Below are 22,402 nucleotides of genomic sequence, written 5' to 3'. Positions count from 1 at the left end.
GATATTCTAAATGTGTCTTACATTACTAATATTTTTATTTATATATGTGCTGCATATGGTAATTTCATTGTGTATTTGTATCCTAACTGTTAATTATTTTATAAGCCACTTAAATAAAGCCGTTAGAAGCATTTTGATTCTTTGTACATATGAAAAATACCTGTTTGAATATATTTTGTACTTGGGTTTAAAATATTGGTCATCGGATTAATTCAAAATGTTTTCGATAATATTGATAAATCGAGCTATCGTTTCAACGATATGTGAATGCATCGATAGCACGAACCGATATATATTTAAAAAGTTCAAAATAGTTGGCAGACAAAATTTGTCATTTTAATTTATGAAATTGTCAGATATAGAGATTTGTTTACTTATAGCAGTGCTTATAGTTATCAGCCGAAATTTGCTTTCTTGATAAACTATTGCCACTAAGCTATTGCCACATCGATACATGCACGACCAAATGAACTAGTGTTGAACTAATTAGATATTGGTAATCGCAAATATGTTTAGTGTTTATTGCAGCCCTGAAGAGCGACGCGGCTTTCCATTTGCGCTCGCATACTTCTGTTGCATTTTCTCCAGTTTATTTCATTAGTATAACAAAGATAAATAAATAAAAACAGCGCCATGGATGATATATTAAGTCCAGGATTTTCAATTCCCAGCATTGGCCATGCACCGACGCCGCTGCATCACAGTCTGGATGCCGATCAACAAATCGAAGCATTACCACATCAAGTTTATCATCCACCCGCACCAGAGCCAACAACAGCGGCGGCCACAGCGCAGCAGCAGCAACAACAGACAGACAATGGAACGGGCGTGCCCGATGGCAGCAGTGGCAGCGGTTTGTTTGGGCACGAACCGTCCATGCCACTTGCCCACAAACAAATGCAAAGCTATCAGCCTTCTGCCTCCTACCAACAACAACAACAACAGCAGAGCAGCAACACAGGCGGCAGCACTCCCCAATCTCTAATGCAGCCGCAGACGCCGCAGAGCATGATGTCCCACATGATGCCAATGACAGAGCGAAGTGCACCCGGAGATTCATCGCTGAGTAACATTCACCAGACAATGGGCCCGTCAACACCCATGACCCCTGCCACACCTGGTTCCGCCGATCCGGGCATTGTGCCACAGCTGCAGAATATAGTGTCCACTGTTAATCTATGCTGCAAATTGGACTTAAAGAGAATTGCTCTGCACGCACGTAATGCCGAGTATAATCCAAAGCGTTTTGCGGCCGTAATTATGCGCATCCGAGAGCCGCGGACCACGGCCCTGATCTTCAGCTCCGGCAAAATGGTTTGCACTGGGGCCAAGAGCGAGGATGACTCGCGACTGGCAGCTCGCAAGTATGCGCGCATCATACAGAAGCTGGGCTTTCCGGTAAGTCTCAATTGCCAGATAACCCCACGGGGGAGTTTATCGGACAATGCATTCTAGAATAATCTTATTGTCTTTCATTCGCAGGCTAAATTCCTTGACTTTAAGATACAAAATATGGTTGGATCGTGCGATGTGAAGTTTCCCATCCGACTGGAGGGCCTTGTTCTAACGCATTGCAACTTCAGCAGCTACGAACCGGAGCTGTTTCCCGGTCTCATTTATCGAATGGTGCGCCCACGTATTGTTCTACTAATCTTCGTCTCAGGCAAGGTGGTGCTGACTGGCGCCAAGGTGCGACAGGAGATCTACGATGCATTCGATAAGATATTTCCTATATTGAAGAAGTTCAAGAAGCAGTCGTAGATTCTCTTGTAGGCTAAAAACTCTTAAAGTTGACTAATTTTAGATTGAAATAAGGTTGCAAATAAATACTGTATTTAGTTGATAAATGTCGTTGCCTGGATTTTATTGGCATGTCGAGCATCACTTAACCGATGTAAACCTTAATTAGCTTAGATACATTGTGCCATCAGTGCACCCACATTCTCGAATTCGATCTTTTCCGTAATATTCTTCGTCTTGATTTTGTCGTCCTGGGTGGCTACGACCACAAGCTCCTGTCCCTGATGTTTCCAGCCGTTGCGCTTGATCCAACTCTCCAGTGTGGAGTCTTCAATGCCGCCCAACAGCTCCTTCAGCAAATCCTTCTTGATTGTCTGGAACGTGATGCCCACCACATGGGAAACGAATTTGCGTATGGAATCATGGAAGCCGCTAATGTGACGGAACATCGTGCGATTGACTTCAGCGCGTTGCCAGAACAATGTGAAATCGGCACGTTCCAATATATCAGCCAAGTCTATAATTGTCTGCACATTCTCGTCCTTCATCTGCTGCGGCAGCAACAGACATTTGGCCATCACAAAGTCCGTGTGCGGCAAGTTCGTCAAGCACTTTAGTAGAATTGTGTAGGTGATATCGAAGTTGAGCATGTGAGGGTTGAATTGATACAGCTTGAGCACGGCTAGATTTGCTTCCAAATCATAGGTGTTATTCTTGGCCTGGTCCTGAACATACGATTCGAGTATCTTTAAATGGTCCGGATTGTAGCTGGGAACAACAAATGAAACGAGGTTATGTTAAGTATGTATATTTGTTTATGAGAACCGACAAAAACCGCTTACCGCTCAATGCAGCCCAACATTTCCTGTATGGTCTGGCTTTGGCCATTTTCCATTTTCACCAAGTGTGACATTTTGTAATTTATTTGCAAAAGAAATAGATGAAATTATATTCGCGTGGCGATGCTAAAATTTATTTTTTAGACAGGGCTGTATTGAACAGCTCCGAACAAGTTCGATAGAACTACTGACTCACATGAGCTAACGAAACTTATAGCTGCCCTGGCATTATAACTAAACAAAAAAGCAGGCAAGCAAGCAGTGCGTTGTGTTTTAGAAGCAGCAACAATATAAAATTTGCCCATATAAAGCCAAGCAGTGTTCATAAGTCGAGATTAAAGAATACAAATTTCAGGGTACAACTTACCTATTTGAAAGTGATCTTTAAGAGGACATAAGCAAGTGACAAGGGAGACATTTAAGTTGTCTATATGTATGCAGCTGTAAGTATTTAGTATTAATATTTGAGTAAAACGAAGCTAGAAGGCTTTCAGCAGCAGAGCGTGTTCCTTTTGGTCACTTAAAGCTCGACTGCAATGAGCCTACCGGCAGAGATTTAAGCGCGAGCAGGTGTCTGAGTGAAAGTCGCCCTATATAAAGGTTAGCAGCTACATCATTTCTTCAGTTGTCCAGGCCTGGTGGGGGTCAGTTGTGCAGTGCGTCGTGTAGTAAAGTGAAGTTAAAGGTGTTAGCGTTCAGCAAAGCATTAAGGGCTTAGAGAAAATACTTGTAGGAAAGACAGAAGAAATACTTGGAAAAAACAGTAGAAGAGAACCAAAGAAATACTTAGAGGAAATATGTATTCCATCCAAATTTAATGCAATGCCTAATTCATTTTAATTAGTAATAAAATTATGTTTTATTAATCCCAATTTGTTATTGGTCTATATGTAAGGTCACTTATTTGCAAAAGTTTATATAAATTTTTATTTATGCATATATATATATGCATGTATATATATGTATATGTACATGTGGAAGTGAATTTCGAATTTTCTTCTTCGGATTTACGCCATTTTAAAATGGAAGTTTCACTTATTTTGTCTTGGAAGTTAAAAAACGATTTTGTTTTAATCCAATTGGAGTATACGTTGCCATCTTAAAGTATATTTATCGATTGGTATGTTTTTTCCAATTAGATTACCCACTGCCATCTCACTTTGTATTGGAAGTTTGATTGGAAGTGTATGGGTATGTAGTATGTGGAAGCTTTCTTTTCCATTGTATATTTAGAGACGTTTATGTCTTTGCCGCCTCTGCATCGGCTCGCACCGCAGCGGCCGCTATATCGGCCTGACGCTGTTCCTCCTCCAATTCTAAGCGTTCCACCTTTTTGATCTTGCTCAGTTTCTCTGAAAAATACAATATGTAGACATATGTTTATCAATAAATGGTTTTGGTTTAATCTAACTTACTTGCACACTTTAACATGATGGTGCCCCACCAAATGGACCATCCCCAGCCCACAAAGCAGAAGAGCACACAGAAAAACTGAGATACAGCCACAATAATATTAATGATAAAAGATCCAATGCGTGCGCGCGCACTGTCGAATTGCGAGAAACGTGGAATGCCAACGCAAAGGCAGAATAGACCAGAGAGCAGAGTGCCTATGGGAAATTTTGCATATCAAATAATTTTCTGGTTATGATCAGTAGTCGTGTATACCCACCTAAGCCAGGGAAGATAACGTTACAGAAAGCACAAAACCAGGCGAGGTATAGCGGCAGCACGGGTATGGCGGCCTTCATCTTAGAAGTATACTCCACCAGGTCATTATGGAGTTTGCGACGTGTTTCCTAAGAATGAAAATAAATCTATATTTAATATAAAAACTAGATGAATTTTGTATGAGACCTTATTCAAAATATTATATATTTTTATTTTCTTAGGTTGATTCAATTAATCAATGAGGACTTACCTCACTTGTTGGCGGTGCTACAATACTTTGGCGGCGCGCATCGGCTGCTTGCCGTGGTTTCTTGCGACAGCAAAACATCATCAGCCAAAAACGTTTGCAGCAACTCCTGGAAGTTCAAAAACGAACTTATTCAGTTAAACGATATTGTGCAATCGATTATCAACCGATGTTTGTTAACGATCATCGGCCAGCCAGCAATGGAATTGCTGTCCAGTGAGAATCGTCAATTACAAACTATCGATTTGAACAAATTCAAATTGAGATTTTAAAATTTCAAACAGAAGTTCCCATCCCTAAAGTATTTAGCTGCTCAACTTACATTTTGGTCATGTCTTCTGTTGCTGTCACTGCCGATGGCGCCATTGAAGAGCCTTCTAGTACGGCGGCATCTGTGGGAGCTATGCCCAGCTCTGGATCCTGATCTCGCCAAGCAACCTTAGGCTCGGTGGCCGCAGCAACAGTGGCATTTTTGCGCCTACAGGGTATACAGAAGCAGCACTTGCTCAGCTCCGTCTCGTCGCCCGTTATGGGATCGACTTTATTCACGGATCGACAGCAGAAAACCTTTCGCAAACACATGCCACAATTACTCTGGTGCTTTGGTTGATGGCTTGATGTGGATTGGTGCATTGGCTCCACGCTCATTTTGGTCTGTTTCTCCTCTGCGATCTCAGTGGACTTTGGCTTTTTGCGACAGCTCTTGCAGCAATTGGATGTGGGCCAACAACGAGACTTCTTCTTCGCCTCATCAACTATCTCCAGCTGCGTTGTTGTCGAGGCGCTGCTCCGACTGCTCGCGAGCACGGGCTGCTGCTCATCGGCGGCATCTTGCAGGCGGTCCTTGCGCAATCCGCAGCAGCGCATGCAGCGAGAGCGGCGAAAGCGCATGCAAAGCGTGGTGCAGCATCGACAGCAGCCCGCCTTGCCTACATCATCCTTTAGGAACTCCTGACTGCCAGTTCTGAAAGAGGAAAGTGAAGGAATCATTGTATAATCGGAGAATTGTAAAGGCTTTGGGGTTAGTTATTCTAATTAGAGCCTCGATTATAAATCACTGCCAATACGAATCGATTTGCAGCCTTGTCTACCGGAAATTGGCTGTTAAGCTAGTAAAGGCTAAAAACTAATTATAATATTGATCTATTTCAATCAGATTTCATTCGCCTTTGCCTTTGTGTCTATACGCTTTTTATGAATATCGGAAATTTGAGGGAACTGAAAAAACCAATTATAAATTTTCTATCTACTCCTTGACTTTTACAATACCTATAATAGCTGTCTAACGGAATCAGCCTTCATTTATAGCCTTGATTCCGAGACATAATTGCCATAATAGCTGTCTATCGGAAACAGTGGGTAATAACCGCAGGCCGAGTGAGACCTTGTCCTTTTTGTGATATCATGGTAATAATTTGCACTCAATTTGCATGGTTCACATTTATTATGCAAATCGATTTCGTGTTGCATTGTTGCCACACATTTTCATTAGCATATTTAATGACTTTTGCATTCGATGCGATAAAGATGAATTGCACGAGAGCATTTGCATAAGCATGCACATATTTTGCCATAGGTCAAAAGTTGAAAGTACATTAAATATATTATATATATTATATATATTTTACAAATATATATGTATATGTACATATATGTAGTTCATTCACAGACTGAATTTGGTTTGTGCTACGCACACGCATTTGCCTGGAGGGTTATTAAACCCACTTTAAGTTCAAGGTTAGCTGTTCGACTATCGTCGACTGTAATGGGTACTTTAACTAAACATAAATTAGCCCTCACTTACACAATTTTCCACTCGACCACGTGCCGAAAGGTAAGAAAAAGTAAAATAACCCACACGCTAATAAATATGATTTCAACAACCGCACGAGCCAACGACCAAACTTCTTTTGGAGGTCGAGAGCTTGACGCCAGTCGAAAGAAACTACATGTTCTTCGTACTTTCGTCGCATTAACTACTCAATTAACATTGGACTGCACATATATAATATATATTGTGGAGAATAAACAAAACTTTAGCTTTCGGAGTTTTCGGAGCTTGCAACTATTTCCGCATTGCTCAATGACTATTTCTTAATTATCATGGGGTATCGTGTATATAGAAAAGAAATATACCTTATATTAAGGAGTTTTAAGTCTACCTAATCTTTCGATCTATCAACAAACTATTTCTAAAGCTAGTAAAATTTTGTCTAAGAGGTTTTTTAGAAATGTATACAAATCATGTGGGAAAACCGAACTCAATTTCTTATTTTTACGATTTTCTTTTTTTGATAAAATAGAAGCCAAGTTAATATGTCTTTCAGTCGAATTATATATGAAGTAATCTAATCTATATCCGCATTGCAGAAAACATTTATATGTAAACAAAGTATAAACTTTTTTATATGAAATTGCGCTTTAGATAACATTTTGATAAAAGCTTCTAAACTTGCTTATTTTATAGTAAATTAAATATGGAATACATAATAAATATCGTTTTTGTTTACCTAAATAAATATTTATCCGGTTCGATTAACGAATTCTGCGGCAGATCAATGTGAAAGACAACCGAGTTCTTTTTCTTCTTGGTCAACATGCTTAGGTAGCACAGTTATCACAGGTATCACTCGCTAAAATCTAAGTATTTTTCATCAATATTGTTTCACTCTATATTGTTCAATTCGAATTTGAATCCTAGTTGTGGTTGGCGCGATTGTCCGGCTGAAACTGATTTGTTATTGCGGCATGAAACTTTGGACATGCCACGAAAACTAACTAGCTAGGCAGATTGTTATGTATGTGCACACCTCTCGACTGGTCGACCTGCAATACACACACACACACACGCACACACATACACACATACATTCGTAGACATGTCTGTATGTATGCACACTTCGAAGGACGTCGGCGCCTGAGGACGACAAGGCAAGCGAACGGATATCCTTAAAGGCGTTCCGTATGGTCGCCCTAAAGTTTGTTCCTCCCCTCAAACCCAAGTAGCTCGTAAATTTATTGACGCATTTATGAGTGGCCTGGTGGCCCAAAGCCCACTACACTACTACAACTATATAAATATATATGTATATATATATTTATTCCTATATACATACATATATACACATTTATATAGGTATGTATGCAGGTGTGCGTGTGTGTGTGCTACGTGGTTTGGCGGTCTAAAGTTTTGCCCGTACGTTTCTTGTTCGTGCAGTTTCCGGCTATGTAAATTTACTGGCCAAGGGGTATATGCCTGGCAATTGTTTTTACTTGGAGAGTTTAGGAACGACGCAAAAAGTTAGTAGACTTGCAAAAAACGACAACAAAAAGTTGTGGCAAATTGGCTGAGATTTTTGTTTTGTTTTTATGCATGGGAAAGTTGTTTAGCAGACAGTCCCAATAGGCTGTTTAGATAGACCCCACACTAGAGTATATGTACTTTTGATCAGAATGCAAAGATTACCCTAGCTGATTAATAATAATCAATCATTTGCTTTTTCTACAACTCCTCTATCATAGGCCTTTACTTACTTGGCAAGTCCTCCGCTGCCCACAGTCGAGCCCTGGCCATCGGGCGAGAGTCGTTTGTCATCTACTGGAAAATCGTCAGCGAGTCCAGCTGTCGTTGTTGGATGCTCCAAGTTCTTAGTGTGATCCTCTTGCGGATTGGCTCTTTCGTTCTCGGCTTCAGGTACAGCACTAAGCTGAGCGCTCGCTGCATCTGATTCGAGGGCATTCAGCACCGATATCGATGCCTCAATGGGTTGTGTGGGTGGTAGGGGGGATTTTTGTAACTCGGCGGGGGAGCTGCGCTGGGCATTGCTACCATCGGCTGTGTCCAGCCGGGGAGCGCTATCATGGGCCTTGGCCAGCATTGTGACGCCACTGGGTGTGGGCGAGGCAGTAGTAATTGGGGCAAGTCCTGATTCATTTTCATGGGTTTTCTGGTCAATTAAATGTTCATTAACCGTTTTCTGTGCCTCGGTGGTGCCGTCCATAGCATCAGAACTTGTTGCAGCGGGGTCTAAGCTATCGCCAGATTGTGGTGTAGGCTGCCTGTTGGATGCTGTGATTGTACATGAAGAGAGACTTCAATCAGTATGGGAACATAGAGAAGAGGGAGGATTTTTCACTTACCTTCACCTTCTTGAGACAGCTCTGGAACCGTTGTCACTTTGCGATTCTGTGCGGAGTCGGTTCGCTTCTTGTTGCTTACCAAACTGAGACGTGAGCTCATGCGCACCAAGTTGGACATGTTGGAAGTTTGTCGCTTAACAGCTCCTGCTTTGGCATTCACCTCGTTGCGAACTGCGGGCAAAGCTTCTGCAGCTACATTCACTGCGTTGCCCACATGGATGGCCAAGGGATTTATACTATCCTCCATAGTCTCTTTAGGCGCAGAGGCAGCAGTAGCAGCAGCAGGAGCACCAGCAGCAGCAGTTGTCTCCAATTTCTCTGGCGATTCCCTCTGCTTGGTTTTTGTGGCTGGACTTCCGTTTGGCTTGTTATTGTTTTTTTGCTGAGCTGCTTCACGAGCTTGGGGCTTGGGTATACCACTAGCTCCATTAGCTTTGCCAGCTGGCTTATCTGTTTTACCATTTTTTTGTCCAGCCTCCTGTTTTTGCTGCTTTGCTGGAGTTTTATTTGGCTTACTTGCTTGGCTGCTTTTAGGCGTGGCTTTAGCGAGAATCTTACTTCCGTTTCGCTTGAGATTGAACTCAGGTTTGATTATTGCTGTGTTCTTCTTTTTGGCACTTTCCGCTTTATTGGATTTCTCCTTGGGGCTGGGCTTAGACAAGGCTTGTGTAGGCCTTTTGCTCTTGGGCGTTGCAGACTTATCAGAGGGCTTGTCCGTCGTTTTCTTGGCTGGCGAACTGGATTTGGACACAGATCTACGCACACTTGTTGGTATAAGAGAGCGAGAACTTCTACGTTTACTGCTGAGGGGACTGTCCTTACGCTCGAGCTTTGGCGTCGACTTACCCTGCTTGACGGCAGGACTCAGTGACATTCGACGTCCAAGCATGCCCTTCGGCGGCAGACCTTTAGGACTTGTGGAAACAGATTTTCTGCGATTGGGTGAAATTTTAGTTTGACGACCATTGCGCGATGCTGTCGATGGTGAAATGCTCGTGGAGCGTATGGATGAACGCACGCTCAAACGTGAGTTAGCTCGAGAGTTGGCCAGTGAATCAGCGCGCGAGTTGGCCCGCGAATCTGCTCGAGAGTTGGCTCGGGAGTCGGCTCGCGAATTGGCCCTGGAGTTGGCTTGTGAGCCATCCTTCGCTTGGGCCATGCGGGAGCCTGGTCTAGAGGGTGGGCCTCTAGAGACGGGGCGACTGCTGCTAAAGCGCGTGGGCGTCAATCTGCTGTCCAGCTGAGCTTGGTTGTCAAAGCTACTGCGAATCGTGTTTTGCGATGGCGAACGACTGTTGCTAGCTCGTGAATTCCTACCGGACAGGCTGGACAAATTGGCAAAATCCTTGAGTGGCGAGTTGGAACGACTATTCGGATACGAATCCTGGCGACTGCGTACAGGTATGCGTGATATAGAATCGCGACGCATCGATAAGTCGGATGGCGTATCTCTGTGGGCGTCCTCGTAGGCATCGCCATGCAGTGGACTATCCTTGCCGCTATCCTTGTTCGGCGTGCCTATGATGGGTGACAGAGTGCTTGGCTTGACTATCTTGGCGCGCTTCGAGTCCTTGCTCGGAAAGAGCTGTCGTCGAGGACTCTTCAGCTTGCTAGCGGGCTGATAAACTGATTTGCGGCGTTGCATTCCTGCTTTAGTTGTTGTTGGCAGTGTTGAGAGTGTCGAGGGTCGGCGGAAACTAAAATCGGAGGTGGTGATGCTGCTCAGATTTGAGCTGCGGCGATCTGAAGCAGTTTGCGTGGAACTGCGGCGCTCGGGTGAAGTAGAGCTAGAGCGCCTCCTTGCCTGGATGCGCATTGGATCGAACGTGGACTTGGGCAGCTGTGTGCCCATTGTTAGATCATCCAAACTCAGCCAATTCGATCGAGCTTGTTGGCTAGGGGAGTCGTCATCTATGGACTTGTTGATCACTCCAAGCAATCCACGCTGCTTACGCGTAGGATTCGGGTTTGGCTTTAAAGGACGCGGCAATGTGCCCGGTGGTATTACTGATGTCTCCTTATCCATTTCCATTGAGGATCTACGGAAACGGCTAGTCTCCTTGTCCAGCTCCATGGAGGAGCTGTGCAATCGAGGTATGGCGCTGCGATAGGGCTGCGAAATGAGGGGCAGCGATTCCAGACTTTTGATGCGCTGACCAAATGGAGATGAGCTCATACCCATGGAATCGCGTCTCTGGGCACGCGGCGTATACGTATCCACCGACGAGGTCAACGAGTCCCTCTGCTGCAATATGCCCTTTGTGGGCATGGCCAGTTTGCTTGGACTGTAACGTCCGCTCATATTGAATTGGACAGAGGGCCGCGGGGAGTCATCATTAAGCGGCTGACTGCTGGCTGGCAATTGCGGCAAGCGGGAGGCCGTCAGCGACTTGCGACGCGGCCTCAGCTGCGGCTGTGGCTGAGCTGCATTCGACGAGGTAGTGGTTGACTGTAGCGAGGGATGTCTGCTGATCTCTGTTGGCCGTTGAGTCACAGGCGTGGCACTTGGACTGTGACCCAGCGACGATTTGGGTGAGCGCACCGAGAGTATGGTGAAGGCAGACTTCTTGTGCAGCCGTGTGTCGCCCACACTGAAGAACAAGAGAATGAGAGTTTGGATAAGAGCAGAATTTATTAATTAGTCTTACAACTTACCGATATTCACCGCCCGTTGCAATAGACTCCTTCATGACGACGGGCGACAAAATCTGCGATTGCATCTGCTCCTCCATTTCAGTGCTGGACTCTGGTAGCTGGCTTTGCTGCAGGCTGGGCGTTTGTGGCTTCTCCAAGCCATAAGTCCGCATGCTCTCAAGCAGCTGCCGCTCACTGAGCAGTAGTTCCCTTTGCTGCTGCTGCAGATATTGCTTTGGCGAGAGTATGAGATTTCTGTCCATTGTGGGTGTTGCGCTTCTGACTGGCATTTGCAGCAGTTGCTCTTCCCCACTGCTGCTCGAACCGTTTGAATCTTGCAGCATGGTGGCTAGCGGAGATAGCGGCATCTCCTCGTGCTTCATGGACATCACCATCTTCGAACTGGGTCGCAGCTTGGGTATCCGGCTGAACTCTGCGAAATGCTGTGGCGTTGGGCGATACCAATCCAGGTCCGATATTGACCTGCAAAAGTTCTGAATCAATTATCAATCTCTCTACGACTGCTTCCTTCACTCACCTATTTCCAGTCTGTGCTTCCTGCTCCTCGAAAGTGCGCTCCGTAGCCTGTGTGGCCTGTTCGTACTCACATTCGTATACATCTGGCTTATTGACTATGTCCTGCGGTGTGAGAAGCATGAAATTCGGTGAATCGAGCTGCTCGGAGCTGGAGCCTCCGCTCGAATTGGGCAGTATTTGTATGTCAGGCGGTTGCAGTCGTGGTATGGGTTGAGACTGAGCTCTGAGGGTGCTATAGGGCACTTTCGAGAAGAGTCTTCGTCGATTCTCCTGACCCATGAGCGTGTTGAGGGCAACGGCAGCCACAAGTGTATCCTCCTCGGAGCTGGGTATTTCTATAGATCCAGCCCGTATCGTCTCAAAGGCTGCAGTGCCAAAGTAATCTTCCGGCTGCGGTGGGGGCACTGGATCGCCAAACAAACTGCTATAGGGCTGAATATTCGCTGAACTCTTTTCCATATAGAGCGTCTCCGAGGCAATCTCTGACCCCCGCCGATCCCGCTTGGCTGAGCTACGAGCCGATGGGGACATTATGCTATTCGGATCGTAGCTATAGTCGACAGAGATTATAGCAGGCGTTGCTATGGTCGTGACGGTAGCTGAAGCTGGAGCGGTGGCTGTAGTTGTAGCTGTGTCTGTGTCCGACGTGGGCGATCTGATGACTGGCTGAGCTATTGCCGAGATGAGTGTTGGTGAAGGTGATGATGAATATGATAATGTTTGCTGCATGATTAATCATTGGTGCTGTTCTCTCGGCAAGAACTCCTTGAAGGTAAACAGTTAGGTGGCACAGGATGAACTCTGTATTATTTCAATGTGAGCTGCCTGGAAGATGTGCCATAGTTCTTAATTCTGTAAGAGAAAGAAAGTACATTATATATTGTCAATTATATAATTTCATTTTAATTATTTTTAACTAATTTTTAGCTATTATTTTTATATGTATTATCAGTTTTGCTACATTAATAATACCATTTACATTTGTAAACAAAAATGATCCTGGGACTTTTTATTTCCCTCCTAACCTTGTTTTTATTCGCTCAAATGCTTTTTATATTGCAGTCTCTTTCTTTCTGCCTCTCTTAAAGAAGGGGGAAATTTAACTTCCTTATATTTTTACTTCTCTCACTCGCTCTCTCTCTTTACGAGGAAATAGCAGAGCTGTTAAATTGTGCATTTGATAAATGGCAGATTCAGGTTCGAATCCTGTATGAAGCAAATATTTTATATTTTCTTATAATAATTAAAATATTGTTTTTAAATATAATTTAGATTATTATTCTAACAATTTATAAACACTTGTATAATATTGTTACTTGGCACAAAGCTATTATTTATCTATATAGACCAATTTTATATATAAACAAAAAGTTATTTATAATTACTTCGATTAAGGGTTGACTAAAATACTCAAGTCCTTCGGCTGCACAGGTAAAGTAAGTGACACGAAGCAACTAAAATTATATCGCCACACTTACTCCGTACGTATCCAATTTTATGCCCATAGACGACTGTCAGTAAGACCTTCTATGGCAATGGGCAATGCAATGTCAGTGCACCAAACACGCGAAGCTCCATAGGCCGACTGAATAAAGAAAGACCCAAACCCGGGCAAATTTGCAACGGAAAAGCCGATATACGATGTGCGATGTGCGATGTATGAGAGAAGTTGCGAAAATAGTAATTATTTTTTACTACTATATAATATATTGCATACATACATCTACGGGCATTTCTAATATCTAGTATTTCACTGCCATTGCCATTCAGCTTTGCTGCTCGAGCTGATAAAGCAACAGACAGCTCAATGCATCCACAGTTAACAGTTCAGCGATTGTTTATACTCTGTAGTATAAGTGCATTGGGTGTGCATGACCATTAGGTGTTGTTCAAAACAGCTGATTATATCTAAGAGACACAGTTAACGGTAGACTGAGTTCGTATACCTTGTACTTAAGAAGTAGTGGGTATAAATGACTTGAAAAGGAGAGACAGCTTATACCCTGTAATAAATACGAGTCTCTGATGTACGTATATATCATTTAGAAGGCATTTGCTAACTTACAGGGTATGAAGTAACTAAGTAGGCTAACCTGGAAGCATTGATTTATTACAAATATTGCATGTTTACAGGGTATTTGGCTAATGTTAGCTCAGCCAGTTTGCCCATTTGAATCGCCTACGATTGATGTTCGCTAACGAGAGCATAACTTGTGCGTGTCTAGATTGTGGCTATGCCTCACGTTGCATGTGGCAAATTGCTGCTTCATGTTGCACTTTAAAGCGGCACCATATTATATTCACAGCAAAAATTTGCAGTGACTTTAACTGTTTACTTATACGCAAGTACTTAGTGAAAGTGATTTTCATCTGAGATAACCATAAATTATGATTTATCTTTTAGATGATGTTGAGATATTTTTAAAGATGGAATTCAATATAAATTCATGTTTTGCTACCAATACAATAAATTCACTTAACCATAAAGTTTTGAAATTCGCGGCTGTCAACAGTCAAGGCGAAATCAAAGCCAAAGTTGTAATTGCTTTGAAAGACACTTAAAAGTTGGCAAATATTCCCACGTCAAGTAGCGAACGTGAATTCGCCCTTGCCAATTCGCCGCAAACGAAGAGACGGCCGGCGCCATTGCCTGCAAGCGATGCTTCTTTTTGTGTGTGTGAGAGTCACTGCGCTTGTGTCTGTGTTTGTTCTTTTGCCGCGTGGCACCTGTTGGTATGACACGCGATATACATTGTAAGCGTGTGTGAGTATATACATATATGAAAATCTATGCATATGTATGTGTGTGCCACAATTTTCGCATGCGTTATAAGCCTCAAAACAATTTGATTAACCTATATTGAAAAGGCTGTGCGTAAAGCCAAACCAAACTTTTGGCTTAAAAAGTGACGTGAAATCTATTTTCAATTCACACACATACACGCATTGCTATGTGTGTGTGTGTGTTACACTCGCGGCTCTAGGCTTCGTTTGCCTTTTGCCTTCTCCTTGGCTTTGGGTTTAAGGGGGTCAAAATAGCAACAATTTTACACAAGTCAACAACCAGGCAGCACTTGAATGACCACCGCGACTTGCCACGCTCCTTGGCGTCCGTCTAGTTGCAACACAACACAGTCTGCCTAAAGCCAGCAACAACAGCAACGTCTATTAATGTGCCACACATACGCAGACACTCACATACTGATACACAGAGCACACCGCAAGCGAACGAAAAAAAAAAAGAAAAGGAAAAATCCTTGGTTAGTGTCGTGATGGCAAATTTCCATTCAGCTTAACACTTTGCAATTTTCTTTCACTTTAAGAATTTTCTTTTTGGGTTTCCCCATTCAATAGATTTCAACAGATTGTTTTGAGCAACCAAATTGCTACAGGTTTGAAAATTTACGTTTTTATTTTTAATTATTTTATTAAATGTTCAAATTGTTAATTTTAAATTCAAAATATTTTTTAATTTTCCAATTGCGTTAGCTTTAATTAAAACAAAAAAGGTAGAATTTAAATTTTGCTTTATAAAAATCGATTCATATTTACGGTTTTAAGTTTTGCGATATAAAAAAAAAAACAAGTTTTTTATTCATTTTCTTATGCCTGTTCACGCATTGAATTTTGTTTTAGATACGAACAAGTATTATGCAGTCGGCTGCTTTGTTGAGTTTATTGTTAATATATAAGATTATTTTATTGAAATTAATTTGAAAGAGTTTTTAATTTTTGCTTCAGTTTTTATATAGAGTATTTACTCGCTTATTTAAGCGCAACAGATTTGCTTTAACTTAAAGAAAAATTTGTTAAATGTCTTACGTTCAGATTATTTTTTTAGTCATTTAAAGCCAAATATACTTGTATTTGGTTTTAATTTTTAGTTTGCAAATATATATTAAATATACATAAATGCATCCTTTATTTCATATCCAAATATAAACAGCTTCAAATATGCTCTATTAATTTAATTTGAAATTAGATACCCTTTCTTTTCACATTTTTAATTAACTCGTAGTGTTATTATCTCCGGCATTGATTAAACATTTGATATTCCTGCAGGCTTTTATTAGCTGAGCTGCACTCTAAATTGTATACACTTAAAACGAGTTGTGTTTGACTTCATTTAAGTGCCACACTCTGTAAGCAACACTTAAATATGTTTGTGTGTGTGTGTGTGTGTACATACAATTATTTAAATCGAATTAAGGAGTCAGCACAACGCGCTTTTCGCATCGATCCGATGCACTTGCCGTTCGTTGAAAAACTAAAACGTTGAAAGAAAATGCCTTCTTATAGTACGAGTTGTCGTTGTCGTTCTTCGTCGTCTTCGTATGCCACCTGGACAAGCGGCTAAGCTAAGGTAAGGCAGCCAGTTTCAGATATGTCCAGCAGTAGTCGCCTCTATTGGGCAGCCGAAGTGTGCTTTAACGGACGAAGTCCTCGGCTATCCGTCGTATTGAAACGTATACGTGGGTCAGTAAACCTACTTCCGGTTGACATAAATACGCCTTGGACATGAAAACTTGCCACTGTTTGTTGTGTTTGTTGTTGTTAGACTGACATTCTATGGCTATAGATTTGAATTTAGTTTTTTGTTGTTGTTTTGATTTTCCTTTTTTTTCGGCTTTTCAATTGCAACTGCGTGCCTCTTTAGAGAAAGCCGGCAGTGTGCAGAGGCTTAAGCGTAGAGAGTTCTTCTGGGCTTTGGCCAAGGTCGCTAAATTTCTCAAGCTAAGCTAGCTGGAATCTTTAGAAAGTAAAACATAATTTACCGAATAGTAATAATCAGAAAAACATAACCAAATTAATCAAATTCAATTTATGTTTTATTTCTCAAACAAATAAAATACGTTTTTAAATTTTATATTTACTTTTAAAGTTGTTTATTAAAATCGTTTATTAAAAATGAAAAGAAAAGGATAATTTACTTGTTTTTCTTTTTAGAAATTTCATCAAATTATATATACATTATTTTAGAGGCCTGTTGGAATCCTACTGGAATTTAGGTGTACTTCTGAATATATTTCTCAGATGTTTGTCCTATAAATTATGCTTGGCCATTGCAATTCCCAAATAGTTGTTGTAATTGTTGGTCACTCATTAGGGGCTGAAAGGTTTTGTTGGGCTGGGTTTCCTTGGTTGAGTCAATGTAATCGCTTTGCTGACCTTAATCAGCAGGATACCAAACCCAGAATCATATTTTGGCATGGCCCAGCTTAGCCTGACCAGGCTTTCAATCTAATTTGTATTATTCGGGGCTGCACCTTGCACAGGGTGCAGTCCAACACAAGAAGCAGCAACAGCAAAGCAACTGGAAAAGCAATAACAACAGCAACTGCAACTGCAACATCAACAGCAACAGCAACAAGCAATATAGCTTATTCATGCTAATTTCTGGGCGCACAAATGTTTTCACGCGATGCCGATTTAAAAAGCACAGCCAATAAATTAATATCAATTGCCGAGAAGTGAACAATAGACCAAGCCCAAATCTGTGAAATATCCAATTACCGGCACAAGCGTGTTCCATATACGAATATAGTTATGTATACGTAATATTCAAAAGGGGAATTCCAGGCCGCCAATCTAACTCCCTTTTAATTTGTCCGCAATTTAACTTAACCTCCTTTTCAGCCAGTCAACCAGCCAGCCAGCCAGCTGGGTCACAGCGAATGCCTAAGTCACATTTAATTTAGTTACCAAAAATACTACGCTACTTTTCTTTTCCGATTTCTCACCTGCTTGTGGCATGAATATCCTTGACCTCAATGCTCGTGTTTTTTGCTTACGCATTGAATAAAGTTTTTGGCAAACGGTCTGACCATGGTGCGTATGATTTCTGCCACTTACTAAACAATGCCTTTTCACGCTCATTCTCAAAATGAAAAGAGAGTTGGTTGGTTTTCTGCCATGTTTGTCCATCTGTCTGAATGTAAGCAAAACTACAAAATATATTTCATTCGAAATTCTTTTCATTTCAGTTAATGCTGTTGAGTGACTCTTCATGGATCATGGTTGAGTGCTTTTACGCCTAGGCATATTAACATTATTAAGGTGTCAAATCAGAAAACATCATTTTGGGCTTTAAGCGAGTATTATGCAGTCGGTTGCGCATGATTTTCACACTTTACTTAAGTATATTGATTTAGTACATCAAAAAAAGTTGGAACTAAGGAAGCTTTCCTAAATATGTGTAAAAAACAACAGGTTTACATTTTAAACATATTTAAATTTTAATTAAAACATTTCACCTGAAATTTAAATACACACTCTAATACAAAAAAAGATACATATACAAAATTGCTGATATAAACAGTTTTAGTTATTAATGGGGCACAAATTATATTATTTCAATATTTAACTGAATGGTATCAAATCCCGAAAACTGTGTAGTCTTGACTGGATATTGAGGACTTCGTATGGAGATACAACATTTACGGCTCGCTAACTAGGCTTTTCAGTTAGTTAATCTCCTTGTAAGCAACAATTATCAATATTTTATTTGCCTACTATTGCCCATTCAAGTAATAGGAATTAGGCCTATTAATACATTCCTTCATAGCTGTATTAAATATTTACCAGAATAATTTTTGAAAGCCAGGGACGACTCGCGGTTACAAACGGACAGATATCGATACCTTGGACTACAAAATATTCACCTATATCGATAGCATCAGTCCTGAATCAGCTGTTGCTGAAAATCAAAACAAAAACTTTAGACAAAGTTATAAATTAATAATATAATAAAATATGTTAAAACTGTAAGTACAGACGAGCATTTAATTCTGTTATACTTGACATTTCCTTTGACATTCCCTTTGTAGTAGCTATCGTTTAGAAGAATGCAAAAGAGCCGTCAATTCGCAACAATTTCGTCGTTCTATGAACAGCAACAGCTCTTCCAAGCCGACACAAAAATTTGCCAACAGCTGGCAAAGACCATGCGGCGAGTACACCGGCATCAACATCTACAATCACAGAGTGCGTGGCAAAGTGCCGTTGGTGCTGCGTAATCCACATATGGTTACCTGGTACACATGTGGGCCAACAGTGTATGATAAAACACATGTGGGGCATGCGAGTACCTACGTAAAGGTGGACATAATACAACGCATACTGCGAGATTACTTTAAATATAATTTAATAACAGCCATGAATATCACCGATGTGGATGACAAGATTATCACACGAAGCAAGGAACAGGGACGTAATTGGCAGGAGCTGGCCCGGACTTACGATGCGGAATTCAAGGAGAATATGTTGAGATTGAATGTAAGGCCACCCAATATGCGAGCGCATGTATCGGCCAATATACCTGTGATCCAGCGATTTATAGAACAACTGATTGAAAATCAGCAGGCATACGTAGCCGAGGATAAATCTGTTTATTTCGATGTAAGTAAATGTCAGAACTACGGAAAATTGCAAAATATCAGCAAAGACGAACGGGCCCTCCAAGAGAACGAGCAAGGGAAACGAACTGCTGCAGATTTTGCTCTTTGGAAGGCAAAAAAAACGTCGCACGAACCTAGCTGGAGCTCCAAATGGGGTGGTGAAGGGCGTCCAGGATGGCATATAGAATGCAGCGCAATAGCTGGCATGTTTTTCGGTGATGAATTGGATTTCCATGCGGGAGGCCTCGATTTGCGTTTTCCCCATCATGAAAATGAGGAAGCTCAATGCTGTGCACACTACAAAAAAAATCAATGGGTCAACTATTGGCTGCACACTGGCCAACTCCATTTGGTGGGTGATCAGCAAAAGATGTCCAAGTCATTGGGAAATACAATAACCGTAGATGAAATGCTGAAGAGCTACACAGCGGATGAGTTTCGTATGGCCTGTCTCCTCTCCAATTACAATAATGCCATGCCTTACAGCGATCAATTAATGTTGACTGCACGTCAAACATTAAAGAAATTCAGGAATTTCCATGCTGATCTGAACGCGTATATGCAATTCCAAAAGGCGCCTAAACTCCTGGACAGGGGTGCACTGCAGTCGCAACTAGATCATACGATATTGGAGTTTGATAATAGTCTGCGTGATGACTTTGATACAGCACGTGCTATTAGTGTCTTAATGGACCAGATGAGCAGCATCAGCCGGTGCATCAATCACCAATCAGCAGATGCACAGCAGGAGCCCGCCCACTGTCTTGATTTGCTGCTGGCAGCAGGCAATTTTATAGGCTCATCCATGCTTAACCTCGGCATCAGCTCGCTAGCCGACTCATCGAATATATTGTGTCAACAGCAACAAGCAAATAGCTCTGCTCAAGTGGATGTTAATTTGCTAGTTGCTGATCTGCTAGCCATTCGAAGTCAACTGCGAGAGCAGGCAGCTGAATCGACGAATGTTAAGAAATTGGAACTACTTGAACTCTGTGATAGGCTGCGAAATGTTCTTCAAGAACATGGCATCAACGTGCGCGATCACAAACAGGGCAGCTCCTGGGTTTACAGAGAACACAAGACCGCTACTAGAAGAGTCTAAATTCGCTTGTTAAATTTTGTAATTGATCGCTGGAAAATTTTAAATATTTCCTTAGGGTGTACTCTGAATTTTAATTGATATATAACTGAAAAAAAATTTGGTTAACCGAAATTCATGTTTCTTTCTGCCTGTTACATAAAAGTATACAAGTTTTTATAGATAGAATTGTTTGTCTGTTTAATTTATTGAACGTTAGTTTATATTATCTATTATTTTACATTTATTATTGGCTTAGGATACAAGATCTATATATTGATCTTGAATTAGTCAATTTAAGCCGTCCATATATCAAATCGAATTATATCCTATTCATATAGCTATGCATCTGCTCTTAGCTAACTTAATTGTAAATGGTGGAACACTCTGCTTTATACAAATGTTTGGTAATCAAATAATCTCGTACCAGCTTAAAGAAGGCGACCATGCTAGTAAATGCTACAAAGCTTATGGACAGCACAAAGTGCCATTCAATGCTGGCAGCGCTCAGTGATGCAATCTCCACTAGAAGTACTGCTGCCTGCAGAGTTGCTAATGTGGAGTAAATGACAGTGGGGTTGTGGAACAGTTTCTGCGAATAGAGGAAAAGCTATATAAAAGTGTCTGGCGAATAGATATAAAAGTCCTATTTACATAGAATCGGAGATGACTGGCATTGCCGGGCGTGGCAACAGTGACCAGGCCGTGACTCCGATAGAGCGCTCCATTGTGCTTTACTACTGTACCATGGCCGTAGACAGTATACTTTGACCAGTTCTGTGCGTTCGCTGCCACAATGAGTTGCGGCGGCGCTGCCTGTGGATCGCGATCCATGCGCTGCCAGCTGCCCAAATGCAAAGTGGCTCGATGTAACGTATCGCTGTACTTGGCTGGATATTGAAAGACAGCTGACAAGCTAAAGGCGCCCAGACAAACGATGATGCAATGCTGTGCCGCTCGCATGACATTATACTGCACACTCAGTGATAAAAGACAGGGTATCAGCACTAGATAGGCATTCAGCATGCATGTGAAGATCAACTGCTTAAAGCGTCTGTTGAAGTCGTGGCGAAGCGTTTCAATTTCGTCGCGTATTTGAGCAGCATTCGTCGTGCAGCTATGCACAGGCAGATCGTTGATATAAACGCCAGGTACTTCGAAACGAGTGCGTAGAAACGGTTCCAATTGAAAGCCAAAAATGATGAGATATACCATAACACTAAAAGAATAGCAAATATGTAGTAGAAGAAGGATAAATTACTTAATTACTTACGGATAACTTAGATAGAAGAGCAACATGTAGGTGTGTGTCTGATAGAGCCTGAAAGCGCAATAGCACAGACCTAGCTGAACGAGTCCACCGAAGCCATATTTAATGCTCATGCGAACTATGCGACACTCATTATTCTTCCATTTGGCCAAAAGCATGCAATACAGAAATCGTCTCGTATTCAATATGAGAATAAGGTAACGTAAATACGGATCAATTAGTTCAATGTTCTGCAAATAAAATATAAGTATTAAGTCAGATTCATATTGCCATCCAATTATTACTTACCACCATGTGACGGGCTTGGAATTGCGGCAACCACCAGTTGGTGCGGTATATGTTTATGAATTGTACAATAGCTGCACCCATGGTAAAGGCGCACATTATAAGCTCACTCAGCCATTCTGATGTGGTTGCGTGCTCCGGAAAGGGAATATGCTTAGGCATTGTGACCTGTTGTGTACCCATTTTCGTTGACATGTTGCGCTGAAAACAATCTTGTGCATCGCTAGAGCTACTGCCATCGCTGCGTTCATCATAACCCATTCTATTTAAGAATTACTTAAACCAATTTGAACGACATTTAAACAATTTGCCGGACTAGCTTGCACGAAAAACAATAAATATTGCGGAAAATATCGATACTTTTGTTACCAGCTGTTTTTTGCCATTTTACTCATCTTGACGATTGCCATATACGATTGTTCGCTATTGTGCCGCTAGTTCCTTATTGGCAATGTTAAATGGCTTCTGTGCTTCTATTATTGCTTAACGAGGTGAAGATAAATAACTACTAACACTTAGGTAATTAAATTAAAATTGATCTACAATAAACTTTGTCCGTTACGA

General features: G+C 41.6%; 5 protein-coding genes across 6 annotated transcripts; 2 read left to right on the top strand and 3 right to left on the bottom strand.

The window, feature by feature from the left end:
- Nucleotides 1–498: 498 nt before the first annotated feature.
- Tbp (TATA binding protein) lies at nt 499–1,847 on the top strand. Its single transcript, XM_018105528.3, has 2 exons — nt 499–1,398; nt 1,483–1,847. The coding sequence occupies exons 1-2, from the start codon at nt 634–636 to the stop codon at nt 1,759–1,761; spliced, it is 1,044 nt and encodes a 347-aa protein (XP_017961017.1). The 5' UTR covers nt 499–633; the 3' UTR covers nt 1,762–1,847.
- eIF3k (eukaryotic translation initiation factor 3 subunit k) lies at nt 1,835–2,777 on the bottom strand. The gene is made up of 2 exons (XM_018105531.3): nt 2,583–2,777; nt 1,835–2,508 (listed from the first exon to the last, which is right to left on the bottom strand). Exons 1-2 carry the CDS (start codon nt 2,651–2,653, stop codon nt 1,911–1,913), a joined length of 669 nt encoding a protein of 222 aa, XP_017961020.1. The 5' UTR covers nt 2,654–2,777; the 3' UTR covers nt 1,835–1,910.
- Nucleotides 2,778–3,621: 844 nt separating this feature from the next.
- Nucleotides 3,622–16,572, bottom strand: stum (mechanosensory transduction mediator stumble). Of its 2 annotated transcripts, none has more exons than XM_089262370.1 (10): nt 15,998–16,572; nt 11,810–12,660; nt 11,293–11,754; nt 8,638–11,228; nt 8,032–8,566; nt 4,820–5,461; nt 4,501–4,606; nt 4,252–4,378; nt 3,995–4,189; nt 3,622–3,931 (listed from the first exon to the last, which is right to left on the bottom strand). In XM_089262370.1, the coding sequence occupies exons 2-10, from the start codon at nt 12,535–12,537 to the stop codon at nt 3,819–3,821; spliced, it is 5,499 nt and encodes a 1,832-aa protein (XP_089118496.1). In that variant the 5' UTR covers nt 12,538–12,660; nt 15,998–16,572; the 3' UTR covers nt 3,622–3,818. The 2 variants fall into 2 exon arrangements, with proteins under 2 accessions (XP_089118496.1, XP_089118497.1); XM_089262371.1 differs by lacking the exon at nt 15,998–16,572 and adding an exon at nt 13,194–13,400.
- A 1,842-nt stretch (nt 16,573–18,414) lies between these two features.
- CysRS-m (cysteine--tRNA ligase-like protein, mitochondrial) lies at nt 18,415–20,418 on the top strand. The gene is made up of 2 exons (XM_018105525.3): nt 18,415–18,572; nt 18,636–20,418. Exons 1-2 carry the CDS (start codon nt 18,562–18,564, stop codon nt 20,305–20,307), a joined length of 1,683 nt encoding a protein of 560 aa, XP_017961014.1. The 5' UTR covers nt 18,415–18,561; the 3' UTR covers nt 20,308–20,418.
- LOC108654317 (transmembrane protein 39A-B) lies at nt 20,314–22,218 on the bottom strand. The gene is made up of 4 exons (XM_018105527.3): nt 21,842–22,218; nt 21,557–21,783; nt 20,938–21,502; nt 20,314–20,875 (listed from the first exon to the last, which is right to left on the bottom strand). Exons 1-4 carry the CDS (start codon nt 22,097–22,099, stop codon nt 20,648–20,650), a joined length of 1,278 nt encoding a protein of 425 aa, XP_017961016.1. The 5' UTR covers nt 22,100–22,218; the 3' UTR covers nt 20,314–20,647.
- Between the last annotated feature and the right edge of the window lie 184 nt (nt 22,219–22,402).

This window comes from Drosophila navojoa, chromosome 5, assembly GCF_054131105.1.
Source record: "Drosophila navojoa isolate 15081-1374.11 chromosome 5, UAZ_NAV_1.0, whole genome shotgun sequence".
Classification (NCBI taxonomy): Eukaryota; Metazoa; Arthropoda; class Insecta; order Diptera; family Drosophilidae; genus Drosophila; species Drosophila navojoa.
The sequence above is the reverse complement of the archived record's forward strand: the minus strand, read 5'-3'. Positions and strand labels throughout refer to the sequence as shown.